The sequence below is a fragment of the Bufo bufo genome, chromosome 3 (assembly GCF_905171765.1).
Source record: "Bufo bufo chromosome 3, aBufBuf1.1, whole genome shotgun sequence".
Lineage (NCBI taxonomy): Eukaryota > Metazoa > Chordata > Amphibia > Anura > Bufonidae > Bufo > Bufo bufo.
Window position 1 is genome coordinate 98,835,622 of NC_053391.1, and position 18,130 is coordinate 98,853,751.

The 18,130-nt window shown below is 42.5% G+C and overlaps 1 protein-coding gene across 1 annotated transcript in view; it reads left to right on the forward strand.

Annotated features, from left to right (window-relative positions):
* Positions 1 to 17,728, forward strand: part of EFCAB5 (EF-hand calcium binding domain 5) — a 45,253-nt gene extending 27,525 nt beyond the window's left edge. The window contains exons 12-21 of the mRNA XM_040421787.1: positions 364 to 520; positions 2,133 to 2,419; positions 2,504 to 2,673; positions 2,974 to 3,202; positions 9,890 to 10,042; positions 10,915 to 11,021; positions 11,399 to 11,655; positions 13,755 to 13,984; positions 15,658 to 15,754; positions 17,232 to 17,728. Of these exons, the coding sequence (XP_040277721.1) occupies positions 364 to 520; positions 2,133 to 2,419; positions 2,504 to 2,673; positions 2,974 to 3,202; positions 9,890 to 10,042; positions 10,915 to 11,021; positions 11,399 to 11,655; positions 13,755 to 13,984; positions 15,658 to 15,754; positions 17,232 to 17,389 (1,845 nt within the window). The 3' untranslated portion in view covers positions 17,390 to 17,728. The remainder of the gene's footprint in view (positions 1 to 363; positions 521 to 2,132; positions 2,420 to 2,503; positions 2,674 to 2,973; positions 3,203 to 9,889; positions 10,043 to 10,914; positions 11,022 to 11,398; positions 11,656 to 13,754; positions 13,985 to 15,657; positions 15,755 to 17,231) is intronic.
* The last annotated feature ends 402 nt before the right edge of the window (positions 17,729 to 18,130 follow it).

The window sequence follows — 18,130 nt, forward strand, 5'->3', positions numbered from 1 at the left end:
AGGATGTCTAGAGCATAAGGGGCTAAAAAGAACCTCTGCTACAGAAACCAGCTTCGGTCACTACACAATGGACGGAGCTGTGTAGTTTGAGTATCTACCTCTGGTGCCTGAGTTACTGTGAAATGGCTGATTGGTGAGGCTATCGGACCCCCACGATCAGATATTGATGGCCTATCCTGCGAATAGCCATCAATAGTATAGGAGTTGACAACCCTTTTAATGAAGATGCTATGAATGGAAATGTAACTAAATTAAATTTAGACAAAATGACTGTTACATTTTATTGTTTTCATATCACAAAGTGCGTTGTCTGTTTTTTAGAGGATAACATTTAACTATAATATTCTACATTGCATCCCAAAGGTGCGGCGTGATGCTCTTCTTGCACGACAGAAGCTAGTACTACAGGCCCTGTTTGAGAAATGGGACAACGATGGTTCAGGATTCCTAGAGCTGGAAGAGATAGAAGGAGTCTTAGCCAAATATAAAGAAGGGATGGAATCTGAGGCGGTGACTAGAGGTGAGATGCTTTTCTAAACCAACGTTGTTTTCATGTACAAGCTTACTGCATTCAGTTAAAGAAAACGCACATTTCTTTTGTCATCACTTCTTTATCTAAATTCCATATAAAAATCCAAATTCACTTTTTACAAGCATCTATTCCAAAATAGAGAATGTCCATACATTACATAAAGTACACTAGGAGATACGTTTTGGGGTTCTGCCCGAAAGTAAGGGGGTGGACCCCCAAAAGGTAGCTGTTACCTGCTTGTTATTTAGTGCGCTACAGGCGCTGGATCCCTGATGTAACCGAAAGGACACATATTGGACCCTATGCAATGTATGGACATCCTCTATTTTGGAATATGCACTTGTTAAAGTGAATTTGTATGTTTATATGGATTTTGGATAAAGAAGCAATGATAAAAGAAAAATGCGTTTTTTGTGTGTTTTTTGAACTGAATGAGATTAAGAGCCGACTAGGGATATCAGAAGATACACACTTTTTATGTCCAGTTGCGTTAAACATATTAGAGTCACACTTTTATACTACATGGCATCAAAGTCAAGGTCATATAAAATTTTGTGATGGAGACCTCATACACAGTCACTACAATTTTTTTTTCAGGGTCAGACCTAGGTACAGTAGCATGGACCACTACTAGATTTATTTCGGCTAAACCAGGGGGCAGAGTCCAAGGGACATTGCAATCTCATGAGGGTATGGCCGTTGTGCAAGGAATCCCCAACCCACATCCCTGTAATGGTCACCAACAGAAACTGGTGATGGCTTGCATTCAGATTTCTCAAGCAAAGACCAGAATTGATAAATAGAAGCATGATCGTACAAATCCAGGGCCAGGGCTAGCAGAGTTCATGCAACACGGTAAGACAGATATAGGCAGCAATCCAAAGGCAAAGTCAGCAACCTTGTTGCTCGGGCAAGGTACAGTATGTACAGTGGCATGCGAAAGTTTGGGCCACAATTACTGTTACTGTAAACAGGTAAGCAAGTTGAAGATGAAATTATCTCCATGCATGCCACTGTAGTTTTGAGCAGGTTTATATAACTTGAAGTAATCAGCTACAAACGGAGTACTGTCCAGCTAACATAGGCCTGACCTTTTAAAGAGTCACTGTACTTTCACACAATTTTATAGAAATGGTGTAATTAGCAAATTTCTTAATCACGTCATTAAAAAAATCTGCCTGCATTCACCCAAAAAAAAATCTGTGAAGTCATGGCCACTAGGGGTCTCACTTCTAGCTTATTTCAGTCCACTGCTTGTTGTCAGGCAAGATCCGTCCCTGGTATCAGAGATGGTTCACAGGAAATGAGCGTGTGCCAGAGTTAGCTAAGCTCCTGGGTCTGATAGAAGCACTTCCTCAACACCTATAGTGAGTGAGAAGTAAAGGAAGTGAGGTCACTGCAGTACAGTATTGGCAGATCCCATAGATGGGAGCCCCCCCCCCCCATTTGTGAGAGAAATGCATCTAGCTATGCAGCCAGAACAGGGAAAAATATTTATTGCTTTTGTATATGAATGCAGCTACTAGTTAGGTATTCTAGCTGGATCACATAGATGATTATTTGTCCAGGAAAACATTCGTTATAATTTCTTCTGTTTTAGGAAGGGAAAATCTAAGCTCTTCACAGTCTCAGCGTGGATCAAGAAAGTTGTCAGTGACTGAGTTCATCAGGTACATCCTGGGTTTGATCCGTCAGCTTCCAGGTCCAGAAGAAGAAGTATATGAAAATATGGTCGAGTTTCTAACCACCAGTGTTGAGCGGACTCAGGCAGAGAAACTACGAGGAGCTTCTCGCAGGAAGTGGCTGCAGCACATTCAGTCAGTGGCTGAAACCAGCGGTGGAAGAATTAAGCCAGTGTACAAAGCTGTATTTGAGGCCCTGTATAAGGCATGTCTAGATCAACATGGTGAAGGATGCTCTAAACATCAACATCTGTAAATGTCTAAAGCTTTATTCTCTGTTTGCATTCAGGATGCAGAGGCTCATGGGAACAACAAGAAGATTAGTGCCAATATTGCCCTTCTAGAGCAAAGCTCCGTGAGGGAAAGATGGAATGAAGTTCTACGTTATGTTGCATGTACTTCTGAAGATGCCATATATGTACTAAACAAGACACTGACCAGAGATATGAAGGGTGTTAGGTAAGAAAGTAACCATGGTCTATTAAGATGGAACCTGACACAATAGAACCTGGAAGACATAGACAATTCTAACCCGATACTGTATATGGTCATATAATAGTGAATAAGAATCCTTTATTAACAGTTTTTCATCATTTTCTGTTGCATTACATGTTGTCCCAATTCTTATTATATTTATTTCCTCTAATAGTAATACTCTTGTAATATGTGTTGCTTTCTAGATTATTGTTTAATATTTTAGAGGTTTGGTAGAGATTTATTTGTACCAATGTATACCCTATGTTCACTCCATGTATTCAGTTTTGCAGCAGTGGACAGTGGTATACCACAACACGTGCCTCGTGTTCAATATCACGGTAATATTCACTTCTGGAATACAGAGAGGCCTCTAGAAGAGAGAAAGGGTTCACTCATTGTGCTGCCCCTCATGGACGTGCAGCAGAGAGTATTCGGTACCCTGAGCATTGACACCCTGAGAGAACTGAGAGACAGGAACATATTTCTCGCACATGAAATCAGTTTTTATCAGGTGTGTATATCATCAGTCCTCTGCTTCTGGATGATGGTTAGGTCATCACCGATCGTATGATGTCAAAGCAAATGTATTTTTAGAATATTAAACTACTAAAAAATATCTATCCACCTTTACAATCAAAAGTTATTTATTGTACTTTGTACTAAATGAGGGATCAGTAGGGGATGTCCGTCCTTTGTGGGAGGCGCATAAAGCGGTCATGAGGGGACATTGTATTGCAATAAGCTCAAAATTAAAGAAGGACTCGACTGCTTTGGTCAAGACCCTTACGCCTCGCTTGCGAACACTAGAAGACAAGATGGCTGCTCACCCCTCCCGATGCACACTCAGACGAATTGTTGATACCAGGGCCTAATTAAAGAGTCTAGCTTTAGGTTGTTTCAGCAAGTTATTACTTTACACACGACAGCGTTATTATGCTTGGGGGAACAAACCTCACACTTTGCTGGCCAGACAACTCAGGAATCATAATTCCCATACGGGTCTGAGTGCTATTAGGGGGGCTGATGGAACAATCCACTATGACCCCAGAGTGATAGCAGAAAGGTTCTCGACCTACTACTTTTCCCTGTACAATTTACCCTCCGACCTCCCCTCAGAAGAGGGACTTAGAGATAGTACACTCCGGTCTTATTTGGCATCCTGTCACCTTCCTACCCTATCGACTTCCGACCTTGCCACCCTTAATAGTCTGATCACGCCGGAAGAGATTGGGGAAGTGGTGGACCATGTACCTGAGGGTAAAACCCCAGGGCCTGATGGCTTTTCGTACAAATATTATAAGACTTTTAAGACTGAACTAATCCCTCACTTAGTAACCCTTTTTAATCATTTTCTAGCTGGCAACGCAGTACCTGCCCCAATGTCTCACTCTTATCTCACGATGATTCCGAAACCTGGGAGAGATCCTCATGAATGCCATAATTATAGGCCCATTGCCCTGCTTAATTCAGACCTTAAGATTTACACCAAAGCCCTAGCCTCCCGACTAAACGTTTTTCTCCCCTCCCTGATTCACAAAGACCAGGTGGGATTTGTCCCAGGCCGTCAGGGGGCCGACAACACACGAAGAAACATTGACTTGATAGATGTCATATCTCGCTCGGGTGAGGAGGCATTACTTCTTAGTTTAGATGCTGAAAAGGCATTCGACCGTTTAGGTTGGCCTTTCCTTTTTGCTACCTTGCAGGCTTATGGCCTTTCTGGTCCCTTTGTTAGGGCCATTCGTAGCCTATACTCCTCCCCCACAGCGACAATCAGACAACCTCATGCTCAATCTCGACCCATACACATTGCTAACGGGATGAGACAAGGCTGCCCCCTATCTCTCCTATTATTTGCCATGTGTATCGAACCCCAAAATCAGGGCATGCCCAGACATCAGAGGTGTTATGGTCAAGGACAGGGAGTTTAAGCTATCGCTATATGCAGACGATATCCTTCTTACCCTTACCAAGCTTCATATTTCCCTACCAAACCTCCACTCCATCCTACAGGAGTTTGGTCGACTCTCGGGGTATAAGGTCAACACCCATAAAACTGAGGCCCTCCCTCTTAATCTTTCTCAGATGGCCCTGGGCTCTCTCAGGGTTAACTTCCCTTTCCATTGGAAGACAGACTCCCTGCGATATTTAGGTGTTGACCTCACTCCCCGATATGGGGAGCTTTATAAAGCTAACTTCCCACGCATATATGCGGAGATCAGGGGTCTCCTGGATAAGTGGCACGCTCTCCCACTCTCTCTCATGGGACGTATTGCTGCAACTAAAATGACGATCTTGCCCAAGCTTCTGTCGTTTTTCGAGACCTTACCGATTATAGTTCCTCTCAAAGATCTGAGATCCACTAAATCTCACCTCCTTAGATTCATATGGGCGGGAAGGAGTCATAGAATCCCACGGTCAGTCCTTCTATCTAGTGGGCATCAGGGTGGACTAGGGGTATCGGATCTGTCGAAATATTACTGGGCGGCCCAGCTACGTTCTGTCACAGCCTGGGCTTCCTTGCACCCATACTCTGTCTGGATGCAAGTAGAAAGACTCTGGCTAGCTCCTGTACATCCTAACTCCATGTTATGGTCCGGATTTGACAGGACTCTACCAGCCAAGAATCTCCTAGGGCCCATGGCTTGTACCAGACGCATCTGGCAGCAGTGCAGTGGCAAATTCCCTCTGGTTTCCAATCACTCCGCCATGACTTCCTTTTTGTATCACCCTACCCTCCCTGCTAGTCTTATTACGTCCACAACGAGACTATGGTTTCAGCGGGGGGTGTTTCGGTTTGCAGATATTGTGGACCCCTTCACTAGGGACCCTTTGCCGTTTTCTACCCTCCAGACCAAATATGATCTCCCCCCTCCTCCAATTACTTTTATATCCAGATTAGTCACTTCGCTCAGTCCATTTTTTCAGGGATCACAGTCTCCCTCCCGACTCCCTTTGAACGCCTTTGCAGGGAAGGGGTACATGCGAAAGGTTTAATTTCTGAGATTTACTTTATATTGCTGACTCCCTTCCCTGATCGGGTTCAAAGGCATTCCTACATGGTGCGGTGGGAGGAGTATCTGGGGAGGGCCTTACTGGACACACTCTGGCACCTTATATGGAGGAGGGCAGCGAAATCCTCTATGTCGGTACTTAATTAGGAGAACCAATATAAAATCTTAATGTACTGGTACCACACTCCTGACCTCCTCCATAGAATGAACCCAGTAGTCCGGGGAGACTGCTGGAGATGCGGCTTACATAGGGGTACATTGCCTCATATTTTCTGGGACTGCCCCAAGATATGCCCCTATTGGACCGGCGTAGGCACCCTCCTGAGTGATATTTTTGCAGTTGAAATCCGACCTGATCCTATGTCCTTCCTGCTTAATGTGGTCCCCATTCAAGTTAAAAAACACTCACTCAAGTTATTACTATTGATACTAACAGCAGCTCGTTGTCTAATCTCCCGATCTTGGAAAAGCCCCGAACCGCCACGGGTTTCTGATTTGTATGCTAGGGTGATGGAGGTCCGAACAATGGAATATTCAACTGCTATGTTTCAGGAGAAAATAGCACTCTTCAACGCCATATGGGACCTGTGGGATAATTACTGGGCCACAAGGCAACCTTAGCGACCTCATGTGAAAGAGGTGTTACCCCCCCCCCCCCCCTTATGTCTCTGTCTATGTTATTTGTCTTGTCTTTTGGGTATTTGCTAGGTAAAGCATTACTAGCTGAGACGCTCTGGGCTTTTGGGTCTTTAAGACTCTTCCGCTACTACCTGATGTCTTTTTGTCTAGGATACACCGCTAAGTAGTCCTTCTTCGGACTGATTACAGATAGACACAGTCTCCATTAGTACACTTTATTGTTATATTTCTGCTCGGTCTCTCATTTTTCATCACTGATTATTATCGAGTGTTACAAGTGCTCAATCAATATAAATGTGATATATTTAATGTTTCATCCTTTACCTTGTACTATTGTGCATTATTCTATTGTAAATGTGCATTTTCATTTCCATATTATTTAATAAATACACAATTATATATATAAAAAAAAAGTTATTTATTGCTCCACTGCATTCAAAATGTGTCTCCATGGTAACTGACTACAAACAAACCCTGTGTAGTCTGATCCTGCAGCCATACTTACAAAAAAATGCCCTGTAGTTCTTGCTAACATACAGTCAGGTCCATAATTATTGGGCCATCGACACAATTGGAACATTTTTGGCTCTATACACCACCACAATGGATTTGAAATAAAACGGACAAGATACATCCAAATCAGGTGAACGGTGTAGGAATTACAACAGTTTGCATATGTGCCTCCCACTTGTTAAGGGACCAAAAGTAATGGGACAGAATAATAATCATAAATCAAACTTTCACTTTTTAATACTTGGTTGCAAATCCTTTGCAGTCAATTACAGTGTCTGAAGTCTGGAATGCATAGACATCACTAGATGCTGGGTTTCATCCCTGGTGATGTTCTGCCAGGCCTCTACTGCAACTGTCTTCAGTTCCTGCTTGTTCTTCAGTTTTGTCTTCAGCAAGTGAAATGCATGCTCAATTGGATTCAGGTCAGGTAATTGACTTGGCCATTGCATAACATCCCACTTCTTTCCCTTAAAAAACTCGTTGGTTGCTTTTGCAGTATGCTTTGGGTCATTGTCCATCTGCACTGTGAAGTGCTGTCCAATGAGTTCTGAAGCATTTGGCTGAATATAAGCAGATAATATTGCCCGAAACACTTCAGAATTCATCCTGCTGCTTTTGTCAGCAGTCACATCATCAATAAATACAAGAGAACCAGTTCCATTGGCAGCCATTCATGCCCATGCCATGACACTACCACCACCATGCTTCACTGAGGAGGTGGTATGCTTAGGATCATGAGCAGTTCCTTTCCTTCTACATACTCTTCTCTCCCCATCACTCTGGTACAAGTTGATCTTGGTCTCATCTGTCCATAGGATGTTGTTCCAGAACTGTGAAGGCTTTTTTAGATGTCGTTTGGCAAACTCTAATCTGGCCTTCCTGTTTTTGAGGCTCACCAATGGTTTACATCTTGTGGTGAACCCTCTGTATTCACTCTGGTGAAGTCTTCTCTTGATTGTTGACTTTGACACACATACACCTACCTCCTGGAGAGTGTTCTTGATCTGGTCAACTGTTGTAAAGGGTGTTTTCTTCACCAGGGAAAGAATTCTTCAGTCATCCACCACAGTTGTTTTCTGTGGTCTTCCGGGTCTTTTGGAGTTGCTGAGCTCACCGGTGCGTTCCTTCTTTTTAAGAATGTTCCAAACAGTTGTTTTGGCCACGCTTAATGTTTTTGCTATCTCTCTGATGGATTTGTTTTGTTTTTTCAGCCTAATGATGGCTTGCTTCACTGATAGTGACAGCTCTTTGGATCTCATCTTGAGAGTTGACAGCAACAGATTCCAAATGTAAATAGCAGACTTTAAATGAACTCTGGACCTTTTATCTGCTCATTGTAATTGGGATAATGAGGGAATAACACACACCTGGCCATGGAACAGCTGAGAAGCCAATTGTCCCATTACTTTTGGTCCCTTAACAAGAGGGAGGCACATATGCAAACTGTTGTAATTCCTACACCATTCACCTGATTTGGATGTAAATACCCTCAAATTAAAGCTGACAGTCTGCAGTTAAAGCACATATTTTTTGTTTCATTTCAAATACATTGTGGTGGTGTATAGAGCCAAAAATGTTAGAATTGTGTCTATGTCCCAATATTTATGGACCTGACTGTACATCGTAAGTTAGAAAGCAGAGAACAAATGGGACACAATATTAAACTCAGCATTAGCAGTCGGACCCCCACCCAGAAATGCAGATCAAAGCCGTTTAAGTCTTTAATTGCCATGGTAAATAGCGACTGTGGCATCAAACTAGTTTAGAAGGAGGGAGCATTAGAGCTGTAGACATAAAATGGTATGATATAAAGACTATAAAAAAAGTTGCTTCACTTAAAAAAAAAAAAAATTGGCCCATTGAAGGGCTTGTGCAAAGGGTTGTGACTTCAAAATTCATCCCCTAGCCACAGGACAGGATATAACTGATAAGTGGGGGTCCGACTGCTGGGACCCCCACTGATCCAGAGAATGGGGGTCCTATACCTCTGATTTGATGGAGCGGCAGATTGAGCATGCACCATGAAGCTCCATTCATTCTCCATGGGACTGTCAGAGATAGCCAAGTAGAGCGTTCAACTATTTCCAGCGGTCCTATAGATAAATTAGTTCTTCTCTATCCTGTGGAGAAGAGATAACTTCAAGACTCAGCCCAACCCCTTTAACCCCTTAATGATCACCAATATGCCTTTTTACCACAGTCACTAAGGAGTTTTAGACTAGACCACAATCTTTTTACAGCTCTCCCATGCAGCGAGGGCTCAGCTCTTACACGCGCGCTGGGCCTCTGCTCTAACGGTCTGGATCGGCAGAAATGCATATCGGGGCCGTTTAGCCCCTTAAATGCCGTGGTTAATAACGACTGTGTCATCAACGTGGTCTCCCATCGGCATCCCATAAATAAGATCATGGGCTACCAAGTTGTTAGCACCCAGTAATGCGGGGGCCTGAGCAATTTCAGCAATAGACAATGCACCTGGGCACTTTCAAGCTAGTTTGCATTTGGCTTCAAAGTTCATTTTTGGACCATCAGAGCAGTACACAAGGCAATAAAGGGTGTCATTTGTGAACTGTGTTTGCAACCTACAGTGTGATTTGAGCAATTTAACATGAGTAAAGTAGAACTCATGTTAAGCTTTAAGATATCAAGTATTAGGCGGGCATTTATTAAGACCGGCGATTTAGACGTCCCTCTGCACTGCCGGTGGATGTACCAAAGTTATGTGGAAGCGTAGGCCTCTAAATAACTTTGGCACTTCCTCCAGCAAGCCGTGCGACATACTAAAATCTATGCCAGCTCCCTAGCATAGATTTAAGTCATTTTTCAGCCCTCGGGAAAAGTGGCTTGAGTGGCAAAATCTGAAAATAATCATTGCGACAAAATCTGTGACATTAATACACCAAAAAGTGGCGTATAATTCATAGTAAATGTACCTCTTAGTGTTCTTTATGTATGCCTGGTTCTCATAACACTCTTTCTATAAAACAATAACTTTTGGAAAGAATATCGTATTGTTGATTTCATTTCCCTAGGGTGTGACAAATGCCTTCAGTACTGCTTACCACCACGTCCAGAGGCAAAGAAATATAGTACAGCTGGTGAGTAGTGCACTCGCTTGGATCTACAGCCGTGCTCCCAATATTCGGGCCATCAACACCTACCTAATGGAACCGTGTGCAGAAAAGGTACTAATATTTGGTCATACAGTCTGCCACTGATATTTTCTATATGGAGATCCAAGATATTTAATTTCTGTATGGCCTTAGAATAGGGTTTGCATTGGGAATATGTGAAGGACATGACACAAATATAAACTGTTCACAGAATTGTGGTAACTAAGAGAGAGATGCTATGTAAACGGACTAATCCTAGTTATCAGGCTGTTACAAAGCAGACTTTATCGGCAACTGGGGTGCCCTCTGCATTTTTATTCACAGGGCCAGGCAGGGAAAACATCATAACTCCTGGCCCTTTCAATCAAAGTGCAGAGTGTGTGGCAGTTCCAGAGAGAGAGCAGAGCCTCTAGGTGTAACGGTAACGCCCCCGTTGCTCCTTGAGGCTCATTTGCATATATTAAAACATAATTTTTCTCAGCAATGCGGGGACATATGAACATGGGACCAACACAGATGTCTTCAGCTGCTCAGTAGACTGCTGACCCATGGAGGGTCAGGCAAAATCGTAGTGAATGAAACAAACTTAGCAGCGCACCTTGGCAGGAAACTAGACAACTAGAACCTATTGCTCAGGCACCCTCCCATGGGAAGGTTCATTAAATACCCTAAGGAGGTCTTCCCTAGGCCGGAACGGATTATGGCGTTTGCGCAGATCCTCTAAGAACTCTAGAGAGTGTGTGAGCTTCCTATGGGCAAGAGTAGGCACAGCAGCAGGAAACAGGCTGCAGCCTGCATGGAGCGGACGCAGCAGTACTAGTTTGGAGATGAGTGACTTGGTCATCTACTGCTGCCATAACAAGCTGTTTCTAGTTGGCACTCTTATGTGTATAATTGTACAGAAAGATTCAAGTTTTCAAACTTCCTTATTAATCTTTACATAGGCACAAGGATATGTATTTCGAAACATGATGCACACAGACAACAACACAGGAGTGTCTGAAATCTACAGTTCTCCAGCCACTCTGCGTAGAAGGGACAACCTGTTCAGGTCAGTGTCCTATCACAAATGAACTGACAAAATGGCATGGTGTTAAACAGGAAGGAAGTGCTCAAACCCATATGCAGTTGTGCATGTATATACAGGGGAGCAAATCCTGCACTTGTAGCCCGTTGCTAATGGCGATCTCCAGCAAAAATGCATACAATGGAGGATGCCCGCAGCGGACCACAAGTACCACAATAAACCTCCTACACAAGATAGCAATTATGTGGATGTGATAACCAATATAATAATATTTGCAAATATTATTATATTGTCCTATCACAAATGGCTTTAAGTTTGACTTTAGGCTTACTCTGCATTCCTATCAACATGACATCATTATGTCCTATGATGAGAATAATAATGGATGTCTGCTTGGACAGGGACTATCTATTTAAATGTGCAGATAGCTCAGAGGTTATCACAACAGATGCCTATGGAGAACGCCACATTGCTGTACCCATCCGTGATCCATCCGGAAGAGCTCTGGGAGTACTGGATCTAAATACAGGTCACTGCAGGGATTTACCAGCCCACGAATACCAGGACTTACAGAAAATGCTGCAGATGCTACAGGGAGCTTGTTATGAAATTTTGGAGGAAGAACCATCTTCAGATATCCAAAACAAGGCAGTCTTAGGTAAGATTTTAATTAGCTCTACATGTTACTGCTGGATTATTTAAGCGCATCAACTTTTTGAGACCAAATCCTCATCTGGGGGAGACATACACTTTATCACTGTGTCTTCCTTTGGGACTTAAAGCCAAATCCTCATCTGGGGGAGACATACACTTTATCACCGTGTCTTCCTTTGGGACTTATTTAAACCTAGAGGAAAAAAGAGACCTGAAATCTTTTCTGCTGACAATCATAATGCTTGCATTTTTTATACTTACCACTAGAGAGCAGTATTATCCTGTTTGATAGTGGAGAAGCATGTAAGATAAAAGAGAATATCGCTATGGGGTTGTCCAATTAAGGGGAAATCATTGTATAATGAATATGTATGCAGCACTGTAATATACTTTGTGTTAAATATCAATTTTCAGGATCTCTGCTGGTGTCAATGAATGGTAATATTTTCATGTACATTCAGGGGTTTAAAATCTCTTCCCACCTAATGATTCTCTTACCTCTGGATTAAAAAAAAAAAACATATCTGGTCTAGGCAATCGTCAAGTAATATAATGTAAATTGAATGACATCCACAGTTATAGGCAGGGGTTACAGTGGGTTAACCCTCTCCTTCATGCCTTCCAAGCGCCTACAGCCCATCATACCAATTGATATTATAAAAATAGTAATTCCTTTAAAGGTGTTTTCCAGCTAAATAAAATAATGGCAGCTGTGTCAGAGTGGCTTAAAAACATAAAAGAAGTGACATTCACCTCCACTGATCTCCCACCGCTGCTCTTCCAAGGCCTAGGTCCAGTGTGGGACTGAAGTTCTTTGGCCCACCAAAGGAATATATTCAGAGGGCCCACCTTCTGTGTATACAGGACATATACTCATTCACTCAAATAAGTTTTATCGTTGGACAGGCGGGACATATGAATAATGATAAGATATCTGGTAGTGTCAGGGTCAGGTGTCAGAGTCAGGTGTCACATTGGCATTATTTTGATACTTGACTATAATATCTGACCATGTCCTAAAATGAACACTGTACTGGTATTTTGGTTGAGTCCAAGGTCAACTCCAAATGAGATTATTTTCTGCGTAGGGATCCATTATTGTATGAGAACTTGGGCCCACCAGAGGATCCCCTGATAATCTGTGTGTCCAGTCTGACCCTGTCTGGGTCTACTCCTTGCTCTCATCTCCACATGCAGGAAATACCTCAAAACGTCTGCTCAGCCGCAGGGTTCCTGCTGTGGCCAGTGATTGGCTTTGAGGACATTTCGAGACAGGAGCCATAAGCAAAGAGGAATGGGGACCTGGGCAGTGTTTAAACGGCAGTGGCAGGGGGATCGGTAGAAGTTAGGATCTCTTCTTTTATATTTTTAAGACCCTCTGACCCCAATTATTGTCACTAATTATTGTTTAGCTTGAAACCACCTCTAAGATATATCTACAACAGCTGCCAACAGAAGGCAGCATAACTTTCTGGTAGTGTTTGGGACATACCCTTCTGTATATCCTAACAAAACGCATTTTATATTTTATTTTCTAGGCAATAATGTACTGGAATATACAGATACCAATATATCACCATTACAATGAAAAAATACAAAAGAATAAGTCTCCTACTGGTACTAAAAAAATGTTACACAAAATGAAAAGGGGGTTTTGTTTGTTCCAGGTATGCCATCAGTATTGAAGAGGTCATGGTGGTCCAGTGTCCCCTTCATAGTTTATCAGACACAGCTCCATACCTTGATTAGTGGCTGTGCCTGGTATTACAGATTACTGCATCTTTGACCCGTTCAAGTGAAAAGTATGGAGTTGTGCCTGGTAAACAATGAAGAGGATGCAGCACTTGACAGAGCATCACGGCACTCCAGCGATCTGATAGTGATGACCTATACTAATGATAAATGCTTTAAATAAGCAGAAAGTGGATCAAAAATGCTGCCCAGGTAAAGAAAGCAAAATGGACTTTAAGGTGAAACTTCACTCTTGCTCTAATAGTATGGTTAAAATTGATGATTTGGTTTCAAATGAGGATGTATCTTCTGACATGCAGGATAACAAAAAAATTGTTCTAACCATCCTCATTTTTGTTTCTATGACTGCAGAGGCAGAACGAGGGCCAGGAGAAAGGAGAGTGGGAGTACTGTTCCATCGCTTCATGCTGCAAGACCTGAGACAATGCGTCAGTAAGCTAGACCACCAGTCGTTTGCTGAACTGAAGAGCTACAAGGAACCTCCAGTCATGGTGCATAGTATCCTCAAGGCTGTGTTACTTCTGTTCTGTCCAGCCTGGGATGAGTCAGAGGAGATTCACAGCTGGAATCAGTGCAAACTGGTAAGTCAAATGTGAGATAAGTGCACATAATCCCATACAAATAATAAAGGACATTTCAATGCCATATTACGGATGTCTGCTCGGAGCTTGGTCTGGTGATTTGCGCTTTCTGGGATGTGTTGGTGTAGTCAAGGGTGGACACAAACAGCAAGGTTTTCTGTGCAAGGGAAGTATATGGACCCCTCCAGGGGCCTAACTAGAAATGGCTGGATCCTGCAGCAAACTTTTGAATGGATTCCTTCCCACCATGTGGCATAAATGTGTTATTCTCTTCTCTCGTTATAATTATAGCAATAACAAATATTTGCCGTTTTTAATTTTGTACAGAAGTCCATGTTTCCCTCTCCACCGTGATTATGTACAATAGTGACACATGGAAAGGAGGAACTATATGCCTGTCCTCTACCTGCAGCCGATCATCATGTTCTTCATGGCTTCTTTAACCTTTTCTATCTCACGCTGTATAGCAGCTAGAGACATGTGCTTGGTCTTGTTTTAAAGCTGACAATCTAAGCTGTTTTCTAAGGCTGTATCTCTGGCTAATACTGCAACCCAGGCTGTGGTTTCAGCTACTGAAGGGAAAAATCGCTGCCTCACCAGGCCCCCTGGCCGCTATGGCTGCTACTGCTGTATTTCCGCCCCTGGGCCTCTTGCATTTAAATAGCTCAGTATAACACACCCCATTATGTATCCAACAGTTCACAAGTAATTGTGAGGCATGAAATTCATTAGCTTAGACCCTTTTTATGAAATAAATTTAACCAGTAGGAAACTGCTTTTAAGATGGCACATGCGGCCCTTTCCTACTAGGCACAGATTGCAGATACTGTATGGAGTGATGATATGTATACCCTGGGTGTAGACTTCACACTGGGTACTGTACAGTAGACACAATTTTTCATTTTCAGTTATGGGAGTTGTAAGCTGTTTTTTTTTTCAGATCATTTTTATTAAAGGTTTTACATACAGCCAATTGTTCAGATAAACCATACATTATATGACAATAGGATGAGTTGTAAGCTGTTAGTGATTTATTTGACCAACCTGATTTATGTGTCCAGTAGCAACCAGCGGTATTCGGAATGCAGCTCTGGACTGTAATACAGACTGCAGCACAGTATCAGCACATGTTAAGGGGAACGTGTCCTCAGGATCTACCCATATAAAATGTTTCCACCATCTGGCTTAGTGATGTTTCAACACCTAGATGGTCCGAATACACCCAATGACACTTGAGCAATTATTAGTATACAGTTTGTGAGATTTGCAAAGTTACTTTATCAAGATATGTGGTAATAGATGGTCCAATAGATATACCTTTAGGAAGCTCTTTTCATGTCTGACAAAGTGGTGGTGACGCCTGAAAGGGGTAAATCCTGGTTAGGGGTTCCCTTTTAATTGGGTTTCAATGTGAAATTGCAGCTAAACAACATTTAGAAAAAGTAATAAAATACTGGTAATATTGAGAATAATCTGTTACAAGCTCCACTGATTAAAGTAACAAAATAGATAACGTAGTGGACGTTCTATAAGACTGATGGATTCACACCTTCTCAGGCGAGAATTGATTGCTCTATAAGACACAACCTGTGTATGATGTGGTCATTGGAAGTCCTTGGTGAATGATCCCTATAATAATCTAACATTAAAATAATTTATTTTTATGTTTGTAGAAGGTAAATAGTGATTTGATACGGAAGATATTGTCTTTTGACCCCACTGCCCAGTCTGTACAGCTCAACCCAGAGATCCTGACAAAGTATATTAAAGGTAAATATAGAGTACCCTTGAACTGATTTTTCTCCATGCAGGAACAATATACAGTATTTAGGTCCCAGTATGGTTTTTTGCCTTGTTCCATTCGATCAGGAAAGCCTTTTCCAAAGTTTGCATTGGGGAAGACCTCCTAATCCTATGGGATGGAATTTGATTTCATCATTGGCTCTAAATTTATGGCTCATAAAGTTGCCATGAGTGTTAGCCCTAGGGCTGGATTTGCACATTTGACTTTTAGATTGATATTGTCCTATCAACTAAGGGTACTTTCACACTTGCAGCAGAGGATTCCGGCAGGCAGTTCCGTCGCCGGAACTGCCTGCCGGACCCGGCAATCCGGACACAAACGGATGGCATTTGTCAGACGGATCTGACAAATGCATTGAAATACCGGATCCGTCTCTCCGGTGTCATCTGGAAAAACGGATCCGGTATTTTTTCCCCACAGATTTAAAGGTCTGCGCATGCGCGGACCGGAAAAACAGATCCGTCAATGCGGCAATTTTAACGCCGGATCCAGAACTAATACATTTCAATGGAAATTAATGCTGGATCCGGCATTCCGACAAGTGTTCAGGATTTTTGGCTGGAGAGAAAAATACAGCATGCTGCAGCATTTTCTCCAGCCAAAAAACGTAAGAGGGACTGAACTGATGCATACTGAACGGATTGCTCTCCATTCAGAATGCATTAGGATAAAACTGATCAGTTTTTTTCCGGTATTGAGCCCCTGTGACAGAACTCAATACCGGAAAAGAAAAATGCTAGTGTGAAAGTACCCTTAGGCTACTTTTACATTAGCGTTTTCAATTCTGCTATTGAGATCCATCATGGGATCTCAATAGCGGAAGAAAACGCTTCAGTTTTCTTCCCCATTCATTGTCGATAGGGACAAAACTGAATTGAACGAAACGAAATGCACCAAAATGCATTCCGTTCCGTTTGGTTGCACTCCCATGGCGGACAGAATAATGCTGCAAGCAGCGTTTTTCTGTCCGTGATGTGGTGTGGAGCAAGACGGATCAGTTTTCTCTGACACAATAGAAAACTGATCCGTTCCCCCATTGACTTTCAATGGTGTTCATGACGGATCCGTCATGGCTATAGAAGACATAATACAACCGGATCCGTTCATGACGGATGCATGCGGTTGCATTATGGTAACGGAAGTGTTTTTGCAGATCCATGACCGATCCGCAAAAAACGCTAATGTGAAAGTAGCCTAATCTTTAGGATGTTTGTCTTATTTGACAATTTATACTCAGGAATACATTGCTAGGGCAGCAACAGGTAAACTGGTAGGAAAATGTTTTCACCACACAGTGATGATTTAGCCACACATTTTGGCCAGTTACACATGTTTTTTTTTTTTTATGGGATTGAAGAAGAATTCCTTTGTTCAAATCAAGGGATTTTATTGCAAGTTGAGTTCTTTTGGTTTAGATTATAATACATGAGCAATATGTTTCAGGTATTCCCAGAGGAGCGGTCTGGAAACATGGCTCTATCCCAGCAGAGCATCTCTACAACTGGGCTTTCACCTGCCTCTCACTGATGGAACTCAGTCAGAAAATGCAGAACACGCAATCGCCGTCCCTGGTCGCTTTAGCAGCACCAAACCAAATGTGAATTAAAAAGCAACCGAATATAACTGGTTGAATTGTGATTTTTTTTTTATGAAGACCCAGGTATTTTTTAACATACACAAATATAAATAAAACTGGTAGACATAGGTACATCGGTGTGGTGTCCATGAAGTGTGCCTGTGATCTTTACAGACTTCGATAGTTGGGACCAGGGTAGTGCGACTCCCAACAACACCTAAAATAATGGGGCAGAAGCAATCAGCTGAGTGCTATGCTTCCTCATTTCTGTCACTGCTACTGGCACTCTTGGGTCACCGTGGATGGCACTCTTAGGCCTCTTTCACACGGGCGTCACGTTCTGGCTCAGGATGCGTCCCGGATGCATTGCGGCAAACACGTGCGAGTAGGTACGCAATTTCAGTCAGTTTTTATCGCGCGGGTGCAATGGGTTTTGCACGCGCGTGATAAAAAACTGAATGTGGTACCCAGACCCGAACTTCTTCACTGAAGTTCAGGTTTGGGTTTAAGGTTGTGTAGATGTAATTATTTTCCCTTATAACATGGTTATAAGGGAAAATAATAGCATTCTTAATACAGAATGCTTAGTAAAATAGGGCTGGAGGGGTTAAGAAAAAAGAATTTAACTCGCCTTAATCCACTTGTTCGCGCAGCTCGGCTTCTTTTCTTTCTTCAGGACCTGGGCAAAGGACCTTTGATGACATCACTGCGCTCATCACATGGTCCGTCACATGATCCATCACCATGGTGATGGATCATGTGACGG